General features: G+C 37.5%; 1 protein-coding gene across 1 annotated transcript in view; it reads left to right on the top strand.

Annotated features, from left to right (window-relative positions):
• The window catches only part of tent4b (terminal nucleotidyltransferase 4B), a 61,477-nt gene that overhangs the window by 23,004 nt on the left and 16,553 nt on the right, over window positions 1-21,920 (top strand). Inside the window, exons 4-7 of the mRNA XM_059992891.1 lie at window positions 5,498-5,618; window positions 11,632-11,739; window positions 14,283-14,411; window positions 20,074-20,287. Coding sequence (XP_059848874.1) covers window positions 5,498-5,618; window positions 11,632-11,739; window positions 14,283-14,411; window positions 20,074-20,287 — 572 coding nt within the window. The remainder of the gene's footprint in view (window positions 1-5,497; window positions 5,619-11,631; window positions 11,740-14,282; window positions 14,412-20,073; window positions 20,288-21,920) is intronic.

Here is a 21,920-nt window from a genome sequence, read left to right as displayed (position 1 = left end):
CGTTGTCTCATTTTTACTATGTATTGTACCAGCAGTTATGGTTGAAATGACGATAAAAGTGACGACTTGACTTGAAACCATGTTACTAGGCTCTCAATCTCCTGCCTCTGCTATCATCCTTATTTGAGATTTAGTGTGATCTGCAAATTGTAGATGGAATTGGTACAGAATCTGTCCACATAATCATGACTGCATAAGGAGTAGAGTTGGCTGAGGCACAGCCTCGTGGAGCACCAGTGTTGAGGATAATCATGGTGGAGGTGTTGTTGTCTACCCTTTACTAAGAGCAGCCTGTTAGTCAGGGAATCAAGTGTTGAGTCCCAGGTCTAGGAGTTTGGAGATTAATTTGCTTGGAATTATAGAACTTGAAGGCTGAGCTTTTACCAATATACTGTAGTATAATGTAGTTATCTTTACTTTTCAGATTCTCCAGAGATGAGTGTAGGGCTAGAGACCTACATCTGTGGACCTTTTTCAGTGTTGGGTGTGGTTATCTGCAGGGCTAGAGTTGATGAGCGCCATAATCAGCCGCCACCACCACATTCAGGGACAGTTAATATCCTCTACTCTTCAGGCTCCTGAAATGACGTGGTAACTTAACTCACTGCAACCTGCAGACCTGCTTTCAAGGACTCTACAGCTCATGTTCTCCATATTTCAAATTATTTTTTAGAGGCACATTTTCTTGCACCTTTTCTTATTTTTCACATTGGTTGTGTGTAAGTCTGTGTTTATGTACAGGTTTTCGTAAGTTCTGTTGTATTTCTTTATATTCCTATAAATGCTTGCAAGAAAGTGAATGCTAAGGTAGTGTATGGTAACATTTATGTACTTCGATAATGAGTTTGACTGTCAAAGCACTTCATGATGCTGGACATCCAGAGTTGAATTTCAAAGCTGAGGACAAAATGATAGTCCTTGTCAATGTATGATCAAGATTGCTTAATAAAAGTAAATGGGAATCGTATCCAGTGCTGTGGATTATGATTATGGTTGATGGAGGTTAATTGTCTCAGCCTAAGGATATTATAACAACAGTTTTGCATTGCAGTGTCATGGATCCAAGTATATTCAGCTGTTTTGTTGTCAGTCACCTTCCTGTAATCTTAAGGTTAGAGAAAAAGATGTTTGGTTTATAAAGGATTAATTTTGTTTGTCTGCATACGATGAGGCAATCCACAACTACATGAATTAAGATATTCCATCATTCAGGCAGGAAATGACAAGTAAATCTTACAAAATTTTCAAGTATTGTACATCTCTAAAGAGAACACCTAACCACCTAGCCTTGACATTTAGGGATAACCACATCCTTCACCATTAACATTCTGCAGATTGTTGTTGTGAGTTAAATATTTTATCAAAGTTTCTGGATATCTTTCCACAATCTGCATGAGACAAAGATCAGGATTATTTTGTAATACTTACTATGACGGGAAACTTGGAAAAATTTATGACATGGATGGCAGGGAGGAAGAACTAAATTAGTGCATCTTCCTTTCTGTTTGAATTATCTACAGGGCTGATATAAAAATATTAGTGGTACATGGGTGACTGGAGAGGCTTGAAGGATTATTTGGGAATCGGAGTTGATGTTCGTCAGCAAGGCTCCATGTAAGTTTCTTTTTAAGCAGTCAGCCTTTTGGTCTTCAGTGTGCAGCAAGAAGAATCAGTCAAGTCAGTAAAATGAATGACCATTAACCTTAAAGAAATTAGGCTTATTTTTAATTTGAACAATAGCTTGCTTATATCCCTGTGTTGTCACGAAATATAGACCCATTTGGCGATGATTTTTATAAATGTGGGCAGAGGGAGTTAAGGCATTAGTGACAGTTGGGTTGTGTGTTACAATACTGGAGTGTCAGTTTAGAGCATTGTCTGAAAGACAGTCTGACATTGCAGCGCTTGCAGTCATGCGTTAATTGTCTAGATATTATGCTGACTTGTCTGGTGAATGGCTTGTACTTGCGAATCTCTGACTAATGCATGAATCCTCCCACTTTGCCAAGAATGAGACTGCTGAGTGTGTTGACTTTAGGGGCATGTATAGTCTGTTGCACTCCAGATGTGAAAATCAGAAATTCATAAAGGTAAATAGTAGCTTGACCTTTATGGTGATAAGGGCCTACAAATTTAACCAACCAATTACTAAATATGTGCTTAGCTGATATGTAAGATTCTCAGTGGCTATGTAGGACAGACAAGTGTTATGAATTTTAAGTAAGAATTGCTTTCATCGCAGTAAGTTGTGTACAGACAGGTGACATGGCAATATCCTTTTGAAGAGCTGAGTTCTTTAACTTGTAGGGCAGCTTAGTCTTCTGTTACAGGAAGTCCTATGTTGCATGCCTATTTTCTATGTATTCCTTTACATATAATTAATTACAAAGACAAGCTACTAGGGAAAGCTTAGGAGACAAAATGGTGACAATGGTCATTTCAACTGACATTGTCCTGTAATCAGCATAGCAGAGCCAGCAAAGCGATGGCCTTTTCATTGACATTAGGATGGTGTTAAAGGGAGCGGGCTGATACTAGAATGTGTACTAAGGGAGCAACTGTTAATTTGGCACTGAGGAATCTTCAGGCTCCTATTGAGTCAATCAACAACAGTCTAGTCCAGTGCATAAGGCTGTATACCATAAGAGCAAATTAGGCCATTCAGCCCATCGAATCATCGAATCAGCCCACTTCATCATGGCCAATTTATTTTTCCCTCTCAACCCTGTTCTCATGTCTTTTCCCTATAACCTTTGGAACTCTTATTAATCAAGAACCTATTAACCTCCACTTTAAGTATTCCCAATGACTTCCAGAGATTCATTAGCTTCTGGGTAAAGATATTCTTTCTCATATCCATTATAAAGGAACATCATTCTAATCTGAGGGTGTGCCTTCTGGTCCTAGACTATTGGAAACATCCTCTCCATGACCACTCTATCTAGGCCTTTTGATATTAAGCAGGTCTCAGTGAAATCCCCTCCCCCCCCCCCCCCCCCCCCCCCCCCCCCGAGAGTGACTAGTTAGTTGGGTTTTAAAATACAGGTTCCCCTGCTATCCAAAGGTAGAGCGTTCCTATGAAACCATTTGTAAGCTGAAATGTCGTAAAGCAAAGAAGCAATTACCATTAATTTATATGGGGAAAATTTTTGAGCGTTCCCAGACCCAAAAAATAACCTACCAAATCAAAACAAATAGCACATAAAACCTAAAATAACACTAACATACAGGTGGCCCCCACTTTTCGAACGTTCGCTTTACGACAGTTCGCTGTTAAGAAGGACTTGCATTAGTACCTGTTTTCGCTAACCAAAGAGTATTTTCGCTTTTATGAAAAAAAGATGCCTGCTTTATACGTGTGTTTACCCGGAGAAAGACTACAATGACCATGAAGCCTTGTGCAGGCAGTTGTTTGCACATGCATGTACATGCCGATATACTTTATATAGGGTGTAAATTTATCATATAATTCCTCCTTTTACTATACGTTAGTGTTAATTTAGGCTTTATGTGTTATTTGCTTTGATTTGGTAGGTTATTTTTTTTGGGTCTGGGAATGCTCAAAAAATTTTCCCATATAAATTAATGGTAATTGCTTCTTCGCTTTACGACATTTCGGATTACAACTGTTTCATAGGAACGCTCTACCTTCGGATTGCGGGGGAAACCTGTACAGTAAAAGCAGGAATGACGTGATAAATATGCACCCTATATAAAGTAGAAATATTGTATGTACGGTGTAGTTTCACTTATCAAACTCGAAGACAGTGAGCCAAAATCGATCTGGAGAAAAAAAATCGGCACATACATACGTGCGTACACGCATGCTCAAACAACTGCCCGCACAAGGCTTTGTGGTCATTGTAGTCTTTCTTGGAGTAAACACACGTATAAAGTGGGCGTCTTTTCATAAATGCAAAAATCCTCGGTTAGCAAAAATAGGTACTGCTGTAGGTCTTTCGTTCCAGCAAGCTGTTGCAAAGCGAACGTTCGAAAAACGGGGGCCACTTGTATTAAAAAACACTACTTCTGTTTTGAAGTCAATAAATCATTATTTAATGAAAATCTTTAAGAAATTATGCTAGTTCCTTCACCTTATTTCACATGACAATTTTTTTTTGTGGATGCTGGAATTGGATGCAAGGCAGAAGATGTTGGAAATATTCAGCAAGTTTGAAAGCATCTGCAGTCTTTAATTCAGATAATGTATCTATTGATCTGTTTAAAGTTGCCATTCAGGCAAAATTCAAGAAGCAAGTAAAATTATTTTCAACATTTGCATGTTCATATAAAAATATTCAATTGTATTGATTTGGGTGAATCTTAAGATTGAAATAACGAACAAATGTTGTTTGGTTTTTGCTACATGATGAAATTTGTGTGTACTTCCTGTATAGACAATTCTACAAGGTTTGATGCTTGCAGGTGTCATTTTAATTTGAGGATCTTTGGGCTAATTCAGTATCGAACAGTGTTTCTTCTTATTTGTTTCTAAACCAATTTCAGTTAATTGGGTTACATTGAAACCAGTACATTTTAGCCCAATTAAATGGCTGCACTAATTAGCTGAAGTTTCATGGAGATAGTTTAAAAGGTATAGAAAAAGACAAAGCATTGAACTGAGTAACACGTGTATTGAAATAAAATACAGAACAAATTAGAACATAACTAATACTACTGGTGGTTGCCCATCATATCCAGCGATGACTGGAAACTTACATGGGAGAATTTTTAAAGTGGGAAGTCCATTGCACTGGGGCAGTTCCATTCTCTCAACCTCAGATGTCCGGGTCCATTAGGATGAATAGATGTCACAGTTATGGTCTACCTGTCAAAGTGATGTACCTGGGTGTGGCCGCTGTTGCATGCAATCAGCTACTTGAAGCCATAGTGAGGGCTGAGTGTCCAGTGGGGACCAAAAGTAAAATCAAGATGGTTGTCATTACTTTCAAATTCTTCCTTCCTAACTTGTTAAAGTACTGATCATTTCATTTTCACTCCCAGCTGTTGCGTTTCCAAGTCTGAATGCTTGAAATTGCAATGAGCAAAATAGTTCTGAAATGTTTTGCTGTTTATTTCTTTGCCAATTAGCAGTGACAAAAATCGCTGCTACTTGAACAAAGAAAAGCAACTGACGCTATTTAAAAACCGTTCCCCCTGAGTACGGTGTAGTGTTTAACAGCCATACAACATGCATAGTTAGAAAATGTTATGCAGCAGTCTCCTTTCCCAGTTAAGTGGTATAGTGTCCCAAATAAACACAGGGAATCCCAGCTATTTTCTGAATTAGGTTTTGTTCTTTAAGAGTTGTCCCAAATAAGTGGCTGCCCCGAATAACTGATGGCCTAATTAACCGGAATCCACTGTACTTGAAAAGCCTTCATTTTGCATTTTCTTCAAATGTATACATAACAATTGTAGAGAACAATTTTCCAACAGATATAAATATTTAATAGGATTAATGATTTACTAATATTCATCATTCTTTACTCCTCAGTGATATTGACTTAGTAGTATTTGGGAAATGGGAGACTCTACCATTGTGGACTTTGGAGGAAGCGCTGAGGAAACACCATGTAGCTGATGAGAGTTCTGTGAAAGTATTGGACAAAGCAACTGTAAGTGCCTGAAAGATTTTTAAAATTGAAACTTTTGCTTTTGTGCTTGTTTAAAAAAGCTGCAGAATAACAAGACACAGTATTTGTTGCTTAGGAACCAGTTCAGTTTTACATTAATTAAAAAGGATGTTGGTATTAACAGATGTGCTGAGTTTTAAAGCAGGCTACGCACCTGAATGAAATCATTAGAACAAGACTAGTGGAACTGAGCTAAGAGTTAGCTGTCTACCAACATTTTTCACACAATGAGGTATTGCCTTTACAGCAGGTAGACTTAATGCAAAGAGATGAGGTTCACTGAATTTAAACACATTTTTTTGTTTCTGACCTTGCTACTTCAAGCCACTGGACATAACTAGAATAAGGGGGAAGGCTGCATCCAATTTTCAGGTGTCTAGCTATATTGTTGATAGAGGTCAGGACATTTGGCAAGTGCTTTTCAAACAAGGTTGCAAGAGGATATCAAACAGCTTTACTGAGGTTTTAAGGTTTCAGATGAAGAGTTGCAGGAATGTCAATCCAGGAATAAAGGCTTGATGTAGAACAGGACACGATTCTGATCACATAGAGCAGCAATGGTGAGTCCAGCTATCCCTTTCTCTTTCATTGCATGTGATCCCAGTCTGTTTATCCAGATGTCATGTGGTTTACTACATCCATTAATGCCAATCACTGGCATAAATTACCTTTCTCATTCTTGTTTCCAATTCTAAATTTCATGCTGAAACTCAACATTTGCTTGCTGCCTTCATTGCTTCCAGAAGCAGGTGCATTCCCCATCTCATATCTTTTGCAATATCAGCAACTCTCTTCATTATTCCTTTTATCTGTTTATATTTCCCCACTTAAAAATCAATGACTTCAGTACATCAGAATATATGTGAAAAGAAGACAAATGTGGTTGTAGCCCTTTAAGCATGCTCTACAGTTGACAAACATCATTGTTGTACTTGAATTTCATTCAATTTTTCCAGCCATTTTCTTTTGATTTCCTTTTATCAAAAATTATTGATTGTTGTCTTCACTATGAAAATCTGTTGCCTTCTGAGAGTAAAGAATTTCAAAGATGTTTTGAGGAGTTTTTTCCTCTCAACTGAGTCATATCATTTATCTTGAAACGGGTTTGCGGTTCTCTCTTGCACCTTTCTGTCCTTTATTGAAGAGTGAGGTTCGATTGGATGCCATTCAGTCCACCAAGGCCATTTCACAATCCAGTGAAGACTGAAAGATCCTTGTTAAAGTATGCATCGTCTCTACAGCCACCTCTTGAAATCATAGGCCAAGTAGGAATTTGTAGAAACTAGTATACTTCATTCCAATAAATTTTTTCACCATTCATTTTAGCAGCCTTTATAAGCTGTACTTTTAAGTTATAGGGCTATTTATCAGACTGCTGTATCACAGGTAAAGATTTCAGATGACACAAAAGCAAAGCAGAATTTAAATTGAAATAATTAATTAAATTTTCTTTTTTTTTTAAACCTTGATGATTCTTATTTTTAAAAAAATCTCGTCTCTAACATAATTCAGCAAAAGTTTGTTGCCCTGACCTGGTTTGGCCTACTTACGACTCCACATCCATTAATATGGTTACTCTTTTTAAAAAAAAATCAATCCCTCTGTTCAGGAAAAATTTATCAGTTGAAAATAACTACCATGTTGCTATTATATGCAGATCTGGCAAATTAATGCATGGGAGGAAACAGATGATGTACTATTTTGTAGAGCTTTTATTTCACAATGAAAATTACATCAGTTACATATTGTAATTTTCAAACATATTTCTAGTCATTCTTTTAAGCCAACCTCGATCTATTTTGGCTACCTCATTCTTCGTACCTTTACTACTGGTTCTTCTTTATTATATAATAATCTGCCTGGGGCTTTTATCAATGTTTCTTTTGTTCTCATGTTTAGCTCTTGTTAAGTTCTACTTCCTGCTCATTCCTCACTGCTATCCTGATCATTTTTGCTTTTCCACAAGACTACCCATTTTTCTACCACCTTAGTCATGTTGAAATGTGAAGTATTCTGGAATATTCATTTCTCAGTTTTGTGTACCATCGTATAACCATACCTCCGTGGCTATTAACCAAATCTGCTTATCTGTTTGTGTCATTAATTTAGTCTTTTAAGGTTGAGTTTCACTCAAAGGATTTTAAAATATTAAAAGATTCCAATAATCGAATTGCCCAATACCAAAGAGTGAAACAAGAGAGATCACACAACTTCACACCCACTTAAACAAGAAGCACAATGTACCATAGACCAAGAGGTATCAAGATAAAACAGCAGTGAAGATGGCTGGCATTCCCTCTGAGCAGAGTGACTGCTAATTACATGTATCACGATATATTTCAATCAATCTCATCAGCTAGTACTGTTTGGTCAAAAATTTCTTGTCAAGTCTCTGTGCCATCTTAACTCTCGTTCTTTCTAGCAGTAAAAATCTACTCAGGGGACACTTGGAAGAAGACTTGCCAGAGAATGCCAACTTCCCTGGGGAAATGTAGTGAAATGTTCATCCCTGCCAAACACCAGCACAAGATTTGTACCATATGTGAGGTAGCTAGTATTAGGAGTACTTGCACCAGTTGGGTTTAAAAAGGCAGTGGTAGTAGATGCTGATAGGAGGGACCTGTGAGGGAGTCAGCGTTGCTGAATGAGTCATGATTGTAAATCTTCGGACTCCTGTCACTAAAAGAAAAACTCTAATGGGACACCAGTGATTGTGTGTATTTGAACGCTTCATCAGAACGTGGAGTCTACGTTAATTGTGTCTCAGGTTCTGTTGTATCACACTTCAATTTCGCAATCTCTGTTGGAGCATATGGCCTTTCCAGATTACTGTAACTGGACCATCAAAGCCTCTATCATGCTGCTTTGGTGGACATTTCGGAGGCTCCCATGTAGACAATGGGCACATTCTGTTTAACCATGGAATACTGATGCTCCAGATGGTAGAAGCTCTGCCAGGTACCACTCATTTCGTGCATTCCATTCTTCCTGAAGCACCAGGATAATGCTGACAGTGCTACAGAGCAGGTGAGTATGTTTCTTTCAGGCTGTGGCACATCAGCTCACTCGGTTCCACTCAACCAGTACTTTCATAGTGCTTCAGAAGAGAAGGGTTAGACTACAATTAGGAACTACAATCTGTAGCCTTTGAAAGCTAGAGTTCTTTGTCCACAAGCAGCTTAAGGGATTGACATCATCAGCAAAAACAGCTCAACTGCAGCCCCACCAGAGGAGTACCTAATGGAAATAGAAAGTATGACATTCTTCTTTCTATAAGATAGTGCAAGTTGACCCTTGATTAATGTTTTGAAGTATTACTTTTTGACAGATTGGTCAGTGGCATGTTTATCAGAAGGTTTGAGTGTCAGCAAATGATTGAACTAAGGTGTGAAAGATTATAATGCACCATACAGGTTACAAAGACTGCTAAGTACAGAAGATGTTGGTTTGAGTGTTTGGGGCAGGGAGCTGAACAGTTCACCTGAACCATTTAATTTATCCAGTGCATGAATGGCTGCAAGGTATCCCGACTTTTCTGCTTTTCCTTTGTCTCCATCTAACTGATGTGTTGCTCCTGTGCTTTTCCCAATTGCCATTTTCACTGGATATCAGCCATATACAGAACGCAACAAACCACTATACTGTAGAAAACTATCAAAGGACCATATTGTAAAGAACTCTTCAGGTATTGTGGAATTGCAAAAGAATATCACAGGTATTAATTCGTCATTCTTGTTCTCAAATGTTTCAAGTATTTCTGACCGGTGAGAAAGGCAGGGGAAGTGTTTGATTGCCATAAAATGTATGTATCATTAGAACTGCCTTGCATGGACATGCATGATCTTTTTATTCTAATCTGATTTGTGTTGCATATTAATTGAGTGAATAGTTGTTACTGAATATTCCTGATTGTTTCTGAGGATCCCTGTTAGCAAATGAATGTGATCAATTACACTCTGTATTCAAGGAAACCCCATCATTGCTGTGAATTTGAAGGCAGCTTCATTTTGGCTGTTTTCATCATTCTTCTGAAAATAAAAGTACAGATTTACTTCGGTGAATACCTCGTTGCCTAACTCTCATGATCTTGTACTTTTGCCATACAGTGCCTTGTAAATATATTCAGTCCTCAAACCTTTGTTCACATAAATGAATATTACAATGAGGGATTTTGATCAATTTATCTGAGAATTTTTATTTATGAATCACAATAGAGCCCAAAAAACAGGGAAAATTATAAAGTAAGTAAAATAAAAAAAAAATGCAAAAACTGAAATGTTAGCAGTTCAAAAGTATTCATCCCCCTTTGCTCAGTAATTAGTTGAACCACCTCTTGCAGCTATTGCAGCAACTAGTCTTTTTGATAAGTTTCTTTTAGCTTTGACCAATGTGATAGAGCAGGATTTGACCATTCCTCCTTGTAAAATTGCTCAAGCTGTGTCAGGTTAGTTGGGGAGTGGCTGCGGACCGCAATCTTAAGGTCTTGACTGAGATGTTAGATCGGATTAAGGTTAGGGCTCTGTCTGGGCTACACAAGGATATCAATTTTCTTCATCTGAAGCCACTCTGTGGTTTCTCTGTTGGTGTGCTTTGGGTTGGAAGAGGAACTTCCTTCCCAGTCTAAACTTTCTGGCAGAGGCTAGCAGGTTTTTATCTGCGATCTCTCTGTATTTAGCAGCATTCCATTTTCCCATCAATCCTCACCAGATTTCCAGTCCCTGCCACTGAAAAGCATCTCCAGAGCATGATGCTAATTCTGCCATACTTTGTTGTAGGAATGGTGTTACCTTGTTGATACAGTTTTAGATTTACACCACACACGCCACTTTTTTTCAAAAAAAGCACATTCTTACCTGTAAAGACTTTGCAAAGCATCACTTAGAAGATACTGTAAAGAAGTGGAAGATGGTCTTGTGGTCAGATGAGACTAAAGTGGAAATTTTTAGCCTCAACAGTAAGTGGTATGTGAACAAAGGGTTGGGGGATGAATACTTTTACAAGGCACTGTATATACTATCCTGCGGTGATGAAATTAGGCCAGATGGCCAAAAGATCCCTTCCTTGTTGCTGCTGAGGTCAGCAGTAATCTTATTTGAATTCAAAGTCACCTTGTTCTTTGTTCCTCAAACATATTTAAAAATGTGGCTCTTCCTATAGTCACTGTTGGACAAATCACATCTTGCATAAAGGTATTGCATTATATACTGTCTTGGAGACTTGCATGCTGCCATTCCTTGGATGATTGAGTTTCAGCTTCTCCTCTTTATCCTTCTGTCCTTCCTGAGCAACAGCAGCACCCACAATAAAATGTCACTGCTTATTAATAGCAAGTAAACAAAAAGAATTATCATATAAAATAATATACAATATTTTTAAAAGTTGCAAACTCCAGCCAGCTTACAGAAACTAATTGTACAAGTCCATCGTTTTAGCTGAAAAAGCAATCCTGCTAGATTTTACCTCGTGGTGGGTATGATATTTTTCAATATTATGTGGATCCTTGTTTCATGGGATCTTGTTTTACATGTCATTCATGAATTCCTCCTTGTTACTTGTGAAATACATGACTGATTCTAAAGTGGTGATGGTTAAATTGACACTGTTGTGCAAGATTAACAGCGAGGTACTCTGCTAATTTTAACCCATGCAGGCCCTATTCTCAACTTTATTAATCACAATATTCTAACTAAAGCTAATAAGTAAGCATTAATGAGCAATTTGGACCACTCAAGTGTTGGCTGGAATTTGTGGAGTGGCTGATGTCTAAAATTTGGATATCTTTACCTTGAATGTTAATTAATTTGGGGATGGAGAGTGATTATACATTTTTTGATTACAACTTTGTGATGTTGTGCTCTGTATTTTGATTTAAGTGAGCAGCATGTCAATCTTACAGGACCTTTGGAAAGAAACAAATTATGTTCTTCAGAAATGTAATCCACTATTTAAAGATTTGTTGAGTAAACAAATTTGTAACTTTTGGTGTAACTTGTAGGTGCCTATTATTAAACTCATGGATTCTTACACTGAAGTAAAAGTAGACATCAGCTTCAATGTACAAAATGGAGTGAAAGCTGCTCAGCTTATCCGTGAATTTATCAAGGTATGAAAGCCTACATTTTATTGCTATAGATTTATAGACAAATCGTAGGGTACAACAGTAGATTCTTCCAGTGTCTGAAACGATCATAGTTTCTTGTACTAAAACTAGGGGAGGTGAGCCATCAGTTTGTTAATCTCTCACATTAAAGCATTAATTCCTCAATTTGTCATTTCAGTTTGTATCTGTCCCCACCAGCTGATGGAATCAAATCATTTATTGCTTATATATTGGGTCTTTCAAGAGACTTTTGGATAGGTGCATGAGCTTAGAAAAATAGAGGGCTATGGGTAAGCCGAGTAATTTCTAGGATAGGGGCATGTTCGGCACAACTTTGTGGGCTGAAGGGCCAGTATTGTGCTTCAGGATTTCTGTGTTTTTTGTGTTTCTTCCAATAAGAAAAAGGCAGTAAACTAAAGCAGTTTTGTATTAATTTAAATTGAGTGTCATTTTTGTCTTCAGACTTGTATTGAAAGTATTTACTTGAATTTTCTCTTCCCTGTTTACATCATGCACAGCTTTCATCAGGCTTTCTTTGGGCTTGTCAGAAGTTTCCACTAACCTGATGTATTATATTGTGATGTTCTTGTTAGGGGATTTGTGTATTTCAGTTGGAAAAATGTTAGTTATGTTCTTCAACTAATTGGATTAAATATCCCCAGAGAATTGCAGGAGGTTTTGTTTTAGAAAATTGAAATGTATATTTATTCACAAAATGTGCACGAAGCAAAATGCAGATGGGTTTAAAGGGCAAACAGAAGGAAAAGAAACTTGGAAGAATAGCCAGTGTCTTAACGCATCAAGTTCCAGGACTATACAACTTTTTTTTCGAGATATAGTTCAATAAATATTACTTATTGCACCTTTTTAAACCTATCCCAATAAAGGGATGCTTTGATGGTAGCTGCCTTCAGCACATATTAGCTGTTTACTATAAAAGTACTAGGCCTGAAACATCGACTGTACTCTTTCCCGTAGATGCTGCCTGGCTTGCTGAGTTGCTGTAGCATTTTGTGTGTGTTGCTTGGATTTCCAGCATCTGCAGATTTGCTCTTGTTAGACATAAATAAGAGTTATACAAAATGACATCTGTACTATTGAAATTAAATTTTAATTTCTAACTTTAATCTGAATTCTGAAAGCATCTATTAAGTAAAGTTTGAGGTAAGGTTAGATTTCAAAAAGTTATTTGACAAACCATATTGAATTTTTTGAAAGAAGAAACAAAGGTAGACAAGAACTGTAGTAAAACCATTGGAGTTTGAAAAAGCCTTTGGGTACTGAACCACAAACAAAAAAATTTGCGGATGTTGGAAATCCAAGCAGCACACACAAAATGCTGGAGGAACTCAGCAGGACTGGAGGAAAAAAAAGATGAGTAGAGTTAAAAGGTCTGGGGAGGGGAGGGAGAAACACAAGGTGATAGGTGAAATGAGGAGGTGGGGGAGAAGTGAAGTAAAGAGCTGTGAATTGATTGGTGAAAAGGATACAGGGCTGGAGAAGGGGGAGTCTGCTAGAAGACAGAAGGCCATGGAAGAAAGAGAAGGTGGGAGGAACACCAGAGTGAGATGATGGGCAGACAAAGAGATAAGGTGAGAGAGGGAAAAGGAGACGGTACTGTATAGTGGGGTCATGAGCCTGGGGATGGATAACAAACTATGTGTACTTTGTACATAGATTGTTATTCATGTTGCTGCCATAACACGTCGTAATTATTCAGCCCTTATAATTATTTCCTTTACTCAATCAAAAGGTGGGAAATGTTTTCATAGAAGTTGTTTTCATAGTGTTGAGGACATTGCTTTCTTGTACTTGCATAAATGATTGGTAGTTGGGATTATAACTGTATTGGATTTGGTGAATGATTCCAAATTGAGGGTTTCATGTAATATTGAGGAAGATCAGGGGAAGTGCAAAATGGGTTTAAAATTGAAAGCAATTTCAAGATTGGTAAAATATGAATGATCTAATTCATTTGGAGTAATTACAGGCTGCATATTTATTGGAAAGAATCTAAATGAAGTACACTAAAGGAAAAATGCAGTCTGGAGATGCATCCACAAATCCCTGCATGTGCAGGGCCCTTAGCATTGTCTATGATCCCTCCCATCCATCCAACAATCTCTTTGACACCTACCATTTATGGGGAGGTACTGTAACATTAGGACAGAAGTGTTTAGGAAGGGAAAGAGCTTCTTTCCACAGGCTGTAAGACTACTGAAATTACTGTCATCACTCAGGGCTCATGAATGGTTTAATTTGTATATGTGAGTTATTATTTGTTTGTTTATTTGTGGTAATTTAATTAGATAAATGATTATGAGGCAAAATTAAATGAGCACTGGAAGAATGGAAAAGAAAATTATAATAGATTCTTTTGGAGTAAAACTTTGACATTGACCATTTCATCAGAAGGCTGGACAATGTTTCTTTCTGTATTCTTTGTTTTATTTCAGATTTCTTAAAGTACTCTGTAAAGGGTGATCATCATTTTGATCAGATGAAATTTTCCAGTTGATTCGAATAAACCTCTGATTTATTTGTAGAAGTTTCCAGTGCTGCCATATCTTGTTCTGGTGCTGAAGCAATTCTTGCTACAGAGAGATCTAAATGAGGTGTTCACAGGCGGGATTGGTTCCTACAGTCTGTTCCTAATGGCTGTTAGTTTTCTACAGGTAAAAAAAACTGCACTTTTGACTTGCTGTAGATCTTCTCATTTGCTTTCTTAACTTTCAACTTCTCTAACTGCCTTTTCCTTCTCTGCATTCCTGTTTCTTCAAGTGATCTGTCATTATTGGGATACTCCATATTAAATGCTAATATTACGCGGCATATGTATGTATTCTCCTTCTGCTAAATGTGGTTTAAAAAGGGTTCAAGCAGGAAATAATGTTTGAGTAATCTTGCTGAATATGAGATTGTTAAATCACAGATAAGTGAGCACTTACAGATGCTGGCTCTATGGAAGTTTTGAATCATTTGTTTAGGCAGTATGCAAGTTATATTGTTTTTGTGCCTAGAAACTTGGATCTATTTGTGCTCAAGCTTTTAATTCCAAATTAAAAACATATTTTCTTTTTTGGATTGCCAGTGGATAACCTTGAATATTCCTTGCATTGAGTTCCATCTAACAGTATTTTGCCAACTCATTTAATTTGTCATTATCCTGTTGTTGCAGCTTTGAATATCCATCAATGCAGCTTGTTGTGCTTAATTTAGTATTTTCTGTTGAACTCTATATTGCTCTCTATTCATTTGTTTAATTTGGTGTTCCCTTAAGAACAGCACTTGTCACATTCTGCTAGTTACAAAATGAATCACTCGAACAAATATTAACCAGTGTCTTAAGAGTATGTGTCTTCATTAATTATGGTCCCATTTTTTTCTTTGACATACTTGGAAGTCCATATAGACAGCATCTGTAGATTGTCTCTTTTCTAAAATTTAGGACCTCCAAACATTCTTTTCCAACTTTTAGCTTTTTTAAACCTTATTCTTTTACTCAGTCCCTCAACCTGACTTATTTATTACATTCTCTTGTATCACAAATATTTTTAATGAATACAGGAAACTTTTTAATGCACATTGAATATTTCTACTTATCAGTGAGGTTACATAACTCTTTATTAAGAATCTTACTGCATTGACAGAATCTTTAGAAACCATCTACAAGAACATTACTAAAATGAGTTTATGATCTCTTTCATAAACTGTTGGTGGTTATTCATTGTTTCTTATTATGTTCCACAAATCTTTCCAATGCCTCTAATTGTATTTATTCTTGTATAAGCTGAACAAACTATAGAAGAAGAAGAAAACCAAACAGGCTTTATTAAAAATCGTTTCCCTTTTTTTTTAACATTCGGCGTTTATTTAATATCTTATACTCACCTCCAACTGGGATTCCTGAATGTGTTATTTCCCTCGATGCGGAGAAAGCATTTGATCGTATAGAGTGGAACTACATTTTTGTAGTTTTAGAAAAATTTGACCTTGGCCAAAGTTTCATCTCTTGGATCCAATTGCTGTACCTGTGTCCTACTGCCTCTGTTTTAACCAATTTTCAGAAATCCCAAGTATTTTATCTCAAACGTGGCACCCGCCAGGGATGCCCCTTAAGTCCCTTTCTCTTTGATTTGGCCATGGAACCTCTGGCGATAGCATTTTGAAACTGCCCTGAATTGACTGGGATTTGGAGAGGGGGTGTTGAGCATAAAGTTTCTCTCTATGCTGATGACTTATTACTCTTTCTCTCAAATCCATCTACATCCTTACCTCTAATGTTTTCACTTCTTGACCAGTTTAGCCAGATCTCTGGCTATAAACTTAATTTACATAAGAGTGAATTTCTCCCAATTAATAAAGAAGCACAAGAACTAACATTTCATGATCTCCCTTTTAAAATAGTCCATAATCAATTTACTTATCTTGGAATTACAGTCACAAGGAAGTTTAAAGATCTCTTTCGTGAAAACTTTGCCAATCTTTCATATGCTATAAAACAGTCTGGTACAATGGTCACCTCTATCTATGTCTTTGGTAGGTCATATTAATGTTGTTAAAATGTATGTTCTCCCCAAATTTTTATACCTATTTCAATCTATCCCAATTTTTATTCTTAAATCTTTTTTTGATTCCTTAGACTCTATTATTTTGTCATATCTGTGGTAGAATAAGCGCTCTAGAATTAATAAAATCCATCTCCAAAAATCTAAAAAAGAGGGTGGCATGGCTTTACCTAACTTTCATTTATATTATTGGGCAGCTAATATACGTTGTGCTACCTTCTGGTCTTTCTTCCATGGCCAACCCGAATGCCCTAACTGGGTGGCGATGGAGCTGAGCTCCACTAAAGAATTATCTATCTCTGCACTTCTTGGCTCTGCACTCCCTAGTAGTCTGCCCAGACTAACAGCTAATCCTCTTGTTAGACACACTTTGCGTATATGGGCTCAGATCAGGAAATGCTATGGTTTCCAGGGGTTTTCAGTTTCCAGCCCTATTGCTCATAATCACCTTTTTTTACCTACTACATACGATTCAGCATTCCAGGTTTGGTATAGGAAGGGCATTAGACATTTTGAAGATCTTTTCATTGATAATCGCTTCGCTTCTTTTCAGCAGCTCTCTGTTAAGTTCAATCTGCCCAATGCTCATTTTTTCAGATATCTCCAAATCCGACACTTTATTGTTCCTTTAATTCCTAACTTTCCTGAAATGCCTGCGAAAAATGCTATGGACCTATTTCTTTCCATGAATCCACTAGGTAAAGGCTTAATATCAATCATCCGAGATAAACTAGCAGCCTTACGACAGGCCCCCATGGATAAAATCAAAATGGCCTGGGAGCAGGATTTAAATATCTCCTTATCTGAGGAGAGCTGGGATTCAGTTCTCAAATCGGTTAACTCAACCTCTCTTTGTGCTTGCCACTGCCTTTTACAGTTTAAGATTGTTCATAGAGCCCATTTGTCTAAATCTAAACTATCTCGATTCTACCCTAGCGTTAGTCCGCTCTGTGATAAATGCAAGAGAGGCGTGGCCTCTCTCATCCATATGTACTGGTTCTGTTCTAGCTTGGAGAAATTCTGGAAAGATGTCTTCACTACGTTATCATGTATTCTGAATCAGCACCTGGAACCAAACCCCTTAATTGCTCTGTTCGGTTTTTGGGGCGAGACAGATTTATGTCTGGGTCTGACCAAATGCCGAATATTATCCTTTGCCTCTCTCCTGGCTAGAAGCTTGATCCTCCTCAGATGGAGAGATGTTGCCCTACCCACTCATGCTCAATGGCTTAACGACATCATGGCCTGTTTGGACCTCGAAAAAATTCATTATTCAGTTCTCAATTCGGATCTAAAGTTCCATAAGGTCTGGGGACCTTTTATCAAGTACTTTCATAACCTTCCTCTTGGCTAGGGACTTTTTTTCAGCTCCTCTTTTTTTTTCTGGTAGAACCCTCTGTTGCTGAGTGTATTCACAGTCTGGGAGTTTGGCTGTCCTGACTTATACTCTATATTGTGTTGTGGTTGGTCTGGAGTTGCTTTTTTTTCTTGTGTTGTGGGGCTTGGGGAGGACACTAAGCTTACTTGTCTTTAATTCAGGTGTTTTTTTTTGCTGAATTCTCTTCCTTTGTAGCATATTGTTATTGTATGCTTAATTGTGCACTGTTTTAATGTTCCTTATTGGGATTTGGGGTTTTTAATTTGTAAAATGTTTTGAAAAACTAATAAAAAAAATTTTTAAAAAAAGAAGAAAATAAAAAATACACGAACAGTTATAAAACTTCCCTATTGTTGCCTCCGTGAACTTGGAAATGTTATAATCATTAATAAATTTACAGAAGCTGTCTTTTCTCACATGAGCAGATAGCTGGGATCTGACAAGGCTGTTCTTTATCTAGAAATGGTAGAAATAATTGTAGTTATGCTTATATAATGATGGGTAATCTGCATCTTAGTTCCAAACACCATTACATCAAAGACTTAAAGTCAATTCAAGTGGATTCCCCTGCAGCATTATGCTGCTTTACCTATTTGGAAGATGTATTAAAAAAATTGCACTAGATTTCATTATGCCTTGCTGAATAATACTACAGTAAATATCTGATGCCCTTGCCACCCTCAGGACTTTGGACTAAAAGATTTTCTGGACTATTGCATGCTACTCCAATGAAGGCCCCAACACACTACTTCACTTTTTTTAAATGCTACATGTCTGTAATATTTCAGTGAATCCAATGAGCATAAAAGGAGTGGAACTAGAGTTTGTGTGTTTAAAGGGATAGGAACAGATTCCTGTGAGTTTCAGTCTCTATGTTGAAGCACTCCATACCTCAGCTCTGGTTGGAAAACTAGCCACATTCCTGACCATAGTCACACACCCAGTCCATAATCAGGATTCCAGTTTTGGCTACACATGTCACTTGCATGGCCTTGGCACATACTCAGGACTAACTAGTGAGCCAGATGATAAACCACTGGGATTTCTGAACAGTAGAGAATTATTGCTTTGCTGTAAATATATAATAAGTTGTAGAAAACAAAATGGAAATATTTATAACTAATTTTTATAGCAATATCAACAAATTACACTCAATACAACCAGTTGTCAATTATATTTTGACTGTTTAACCCAGCTACTCCCAACCCTCTTCGCCATCCGCCCCCCCCCCCACCGTATCACATGTATTTTGTCCTTTTCCTCAACTGTTCATAAAAATTCAATTGTATTCAATTTGACAGTAGAGGAGGCCAAGGACTTAAATGTCAGAATGGGAATTCAAATTGAAATGGGTAGCGAATGAACGTGGTCTCCTCTGCTGTTGAGATGAGCACAAATTCAGATTAGAGGAGCAAGAACATTGATTTTTCTAACTTCTGGCAATTACTCCTCTTGCCCATTTCGGTCTTTTTCCATTTCCCATTCTGGTTACCATCTCATCTCTTTTGTTCTCCTCACCTGCTCAGCACCTTCCTCTGTTCCCTCTCCTCACCTTTCTTCCATGGTCCACTGTCCACTCATATCAGATTCCTTATTCACCCCTTTATTTCTTCCATATATCCCCTTCCAGCTTCTTGCCTCTTCCTCTCCCTGTCACTCAGTCTCATTTACTTATTTTTCTACTTAATTTACCCATCTTTTTCTGGTTTTTGCCCCATTTTCTAGTCCTGATGAAGGGTGTCAGCTCAAAATGTTGACTGTTTATTCTCCTTCATAGGTACTGCCTGACTTGCTGAGTTCCTCCAGTATCTTGGGTGTGTTGCTCAAGATTTCCAGCATCTACAGAATTTTTGTGTTGAACGTAATCCTATTTAGCCTGCATTTTCTCGAGGTTTATAATATGTTCATGTGACAACAATATAGTAGTTGTGCATTATGCTAGAACTCCAAAGTTTGATTCTGCTGATGCTGCTAATATTATCCATTTACTACAAATGATCAAGGATAAATTTCTTATCTGAGTAAAGTTTATCCTGAGTGTCAATGAGTAGTTACATTATTTTATTATTCATAAAACCACTGAATAACAGTCTGCTGGCCTTGTCTTTATGCTTCACTTCAATGCAGAGATTGTATTGTCCATAACTACTCATATTTGGACTATGATTTGTTCTTTCTCATTCAAGATCCCAGATGAGATGCTTTTATTTAGCATGTTTTGCAGAGTTGAATAAATCCTATCCTACTTTAAATCTTTCCATTCAGTAAATCTTGGTATACTTGTGCAATTTGTAGTTAAAGCTGTAGCTCACATTCTTAGAATTAGTAACTGAAAGAAGACTCTGGTTACAAAATTATCTAAATTAATCCATATTGTTCCTTTGCTTGTAGTTGCATTCTCGAGATGATGTCTACAGCTGTGATGCTAATCTTGGAGTGCTCCTAATTGAATTTTTTGAACTCTATGGAAGGCATTTTAATTACCTGAAGACTGGTATACGGATAAATGATGGTGGTTCCTATGTTGCTAAGGATGAAGTGCAAAAGAATATGACTGATGGATACAGGCCATCAATGTTGTATATTGAGGATCCACTTCAGCAAGGTACACTCAATTCTTTATTGTTCTAAGAACTAAAACTTGCTCCTTATTAGCTTCATATGCTTTGCAGTGATGCACTTGAATGTTATCCAATCCATATCAAAAATTACATGCAGATGATTACCAAGTAGTAATGGATTTGTAGCTCTTTTGAATGGTAATGAAGCAAAAATCATGCAGACATGAGTCTGCAGGTATTGCAATCTGGAGCAAAAAAAAATGAGCTGCTAGGAGGAACTGGGCATGCCAGGCAAGATCACTGGAGGAAAATTGACAGTCGATGTTCTGGTTGAGAACCTTCATCTGGACTGAGGTGTAGTGTGCAGTTACTACAGTACCAATTACAGTGCAAGCAGACCTGTTGGTTGGAATCATGGCATGTGTTCTCATATGGCAGGCTTTGATTGGTATTTCTCACAACCATGAAATTTTTAAAAAATTGTCCACAGTTGAACGCCATATATTGATGTTGCTCCTTGAACTTCTCAAGAGTTTTGCTGCAGTGAAAATCATATCTATTGTGACATTAGTTTTGTGAAATGATGCTATAATTAAAGCATCTTTGAGAACATTTGGCATGCCCCCCTTTCCAGATGTTGGAGATAAGGCTGCTCTTCACCTAACTTTTGAACTTTAGTAGGTATGTCATCTTCTCTAAAGGCCTTGTTGTTTTCTAGTTGACAATTGCAGTATTGCAGATAGTGATAATCAAATTCACCATCTACCTCTATAGTCTTTATCCAACAGAGAAAGAACATGCCAAGATCAGAACCTCTTAAGTCAACTAAGTAAGTAATCCATGCCATTTAGAGGCATTGACTGTTGGCAGCAGGCTTCCCAAAGCTCTGGAGAGGTACTGCACTGAACTGACTCCAAAGGGCACACAGCATCACTCATGCACCTGATCCAGGTGACCCTTGAAATACATGCTCCCAAGTTCCTACAGGAGGACAAAAAAAATTCAAAGATGTTTTAAAAAATGTTATTTCTTTATATCCTGATTAACTCAAGGAATTAGAATTAGTTTTAATATGACTGCCATATGTCATGAGATTTGTTATCTTTGTAGCAACAGTACAATGCAATACATAACAAAAAAGGAATTACAGTAATGTATACTATAATGTGAATTATAGTGTGTGATCGTGTGCACACAGAAGTAGTAAAGTAGTGTTCATTGGTTCAGTGTCCATTTAGAAATTGGATGGCAGAGGGGAAAAGGTTATTCCTGAATCATTGAATGTATGCCTTCAGGCTCTATGCCTGCTTCCTGATGGTGTCAATGACAATGAGGCATGATCTGGTTGATAGATGTCCTTAATGATGCATGCCACCTTTTTCAGGCATTACTCCTTGAAGATGTCCTGGACTCTATGGAGACTATTGCCCATGATGTAGCTAACTAAGTTTACAACTCTCTGCAGTTTTTTTCAATCCTGTTCAGTAGCCTCTCCTCTCTTCTTTTCATTCCCCCCCCACCCCAGTACCAAATGGTGATGCAGCCGGTTAGAATGTTCTCCATGGTGTATTTGTAGAAATTTGCGAATGTCTTTGGTGACATATTAAATCTCTTCAATCGATAGCCACTGTCGTGCCTTCTTCGTAGCTGCATTGATATGTTGGGCCCAGGATAGAT

Source organism: Hypanus sabinus, chromosome 17 (genome assembly GCF_030144855.1).
Source record: "Hypanus sabinus isolate sHypSab1 chromosome 17, sHypSab1.hap1, whole genome shotgun sequence".
NCBI classification, from domain to species: Eukaryota; Metazoa; Chordata; class Chondrichthyes; order Myliobatiformes; family Dasyatidae; genus Hypanus; species Hypanus sabinus.
This window is presented reverse-complemented; position numbering and strand designations above follow the sequence as displayed.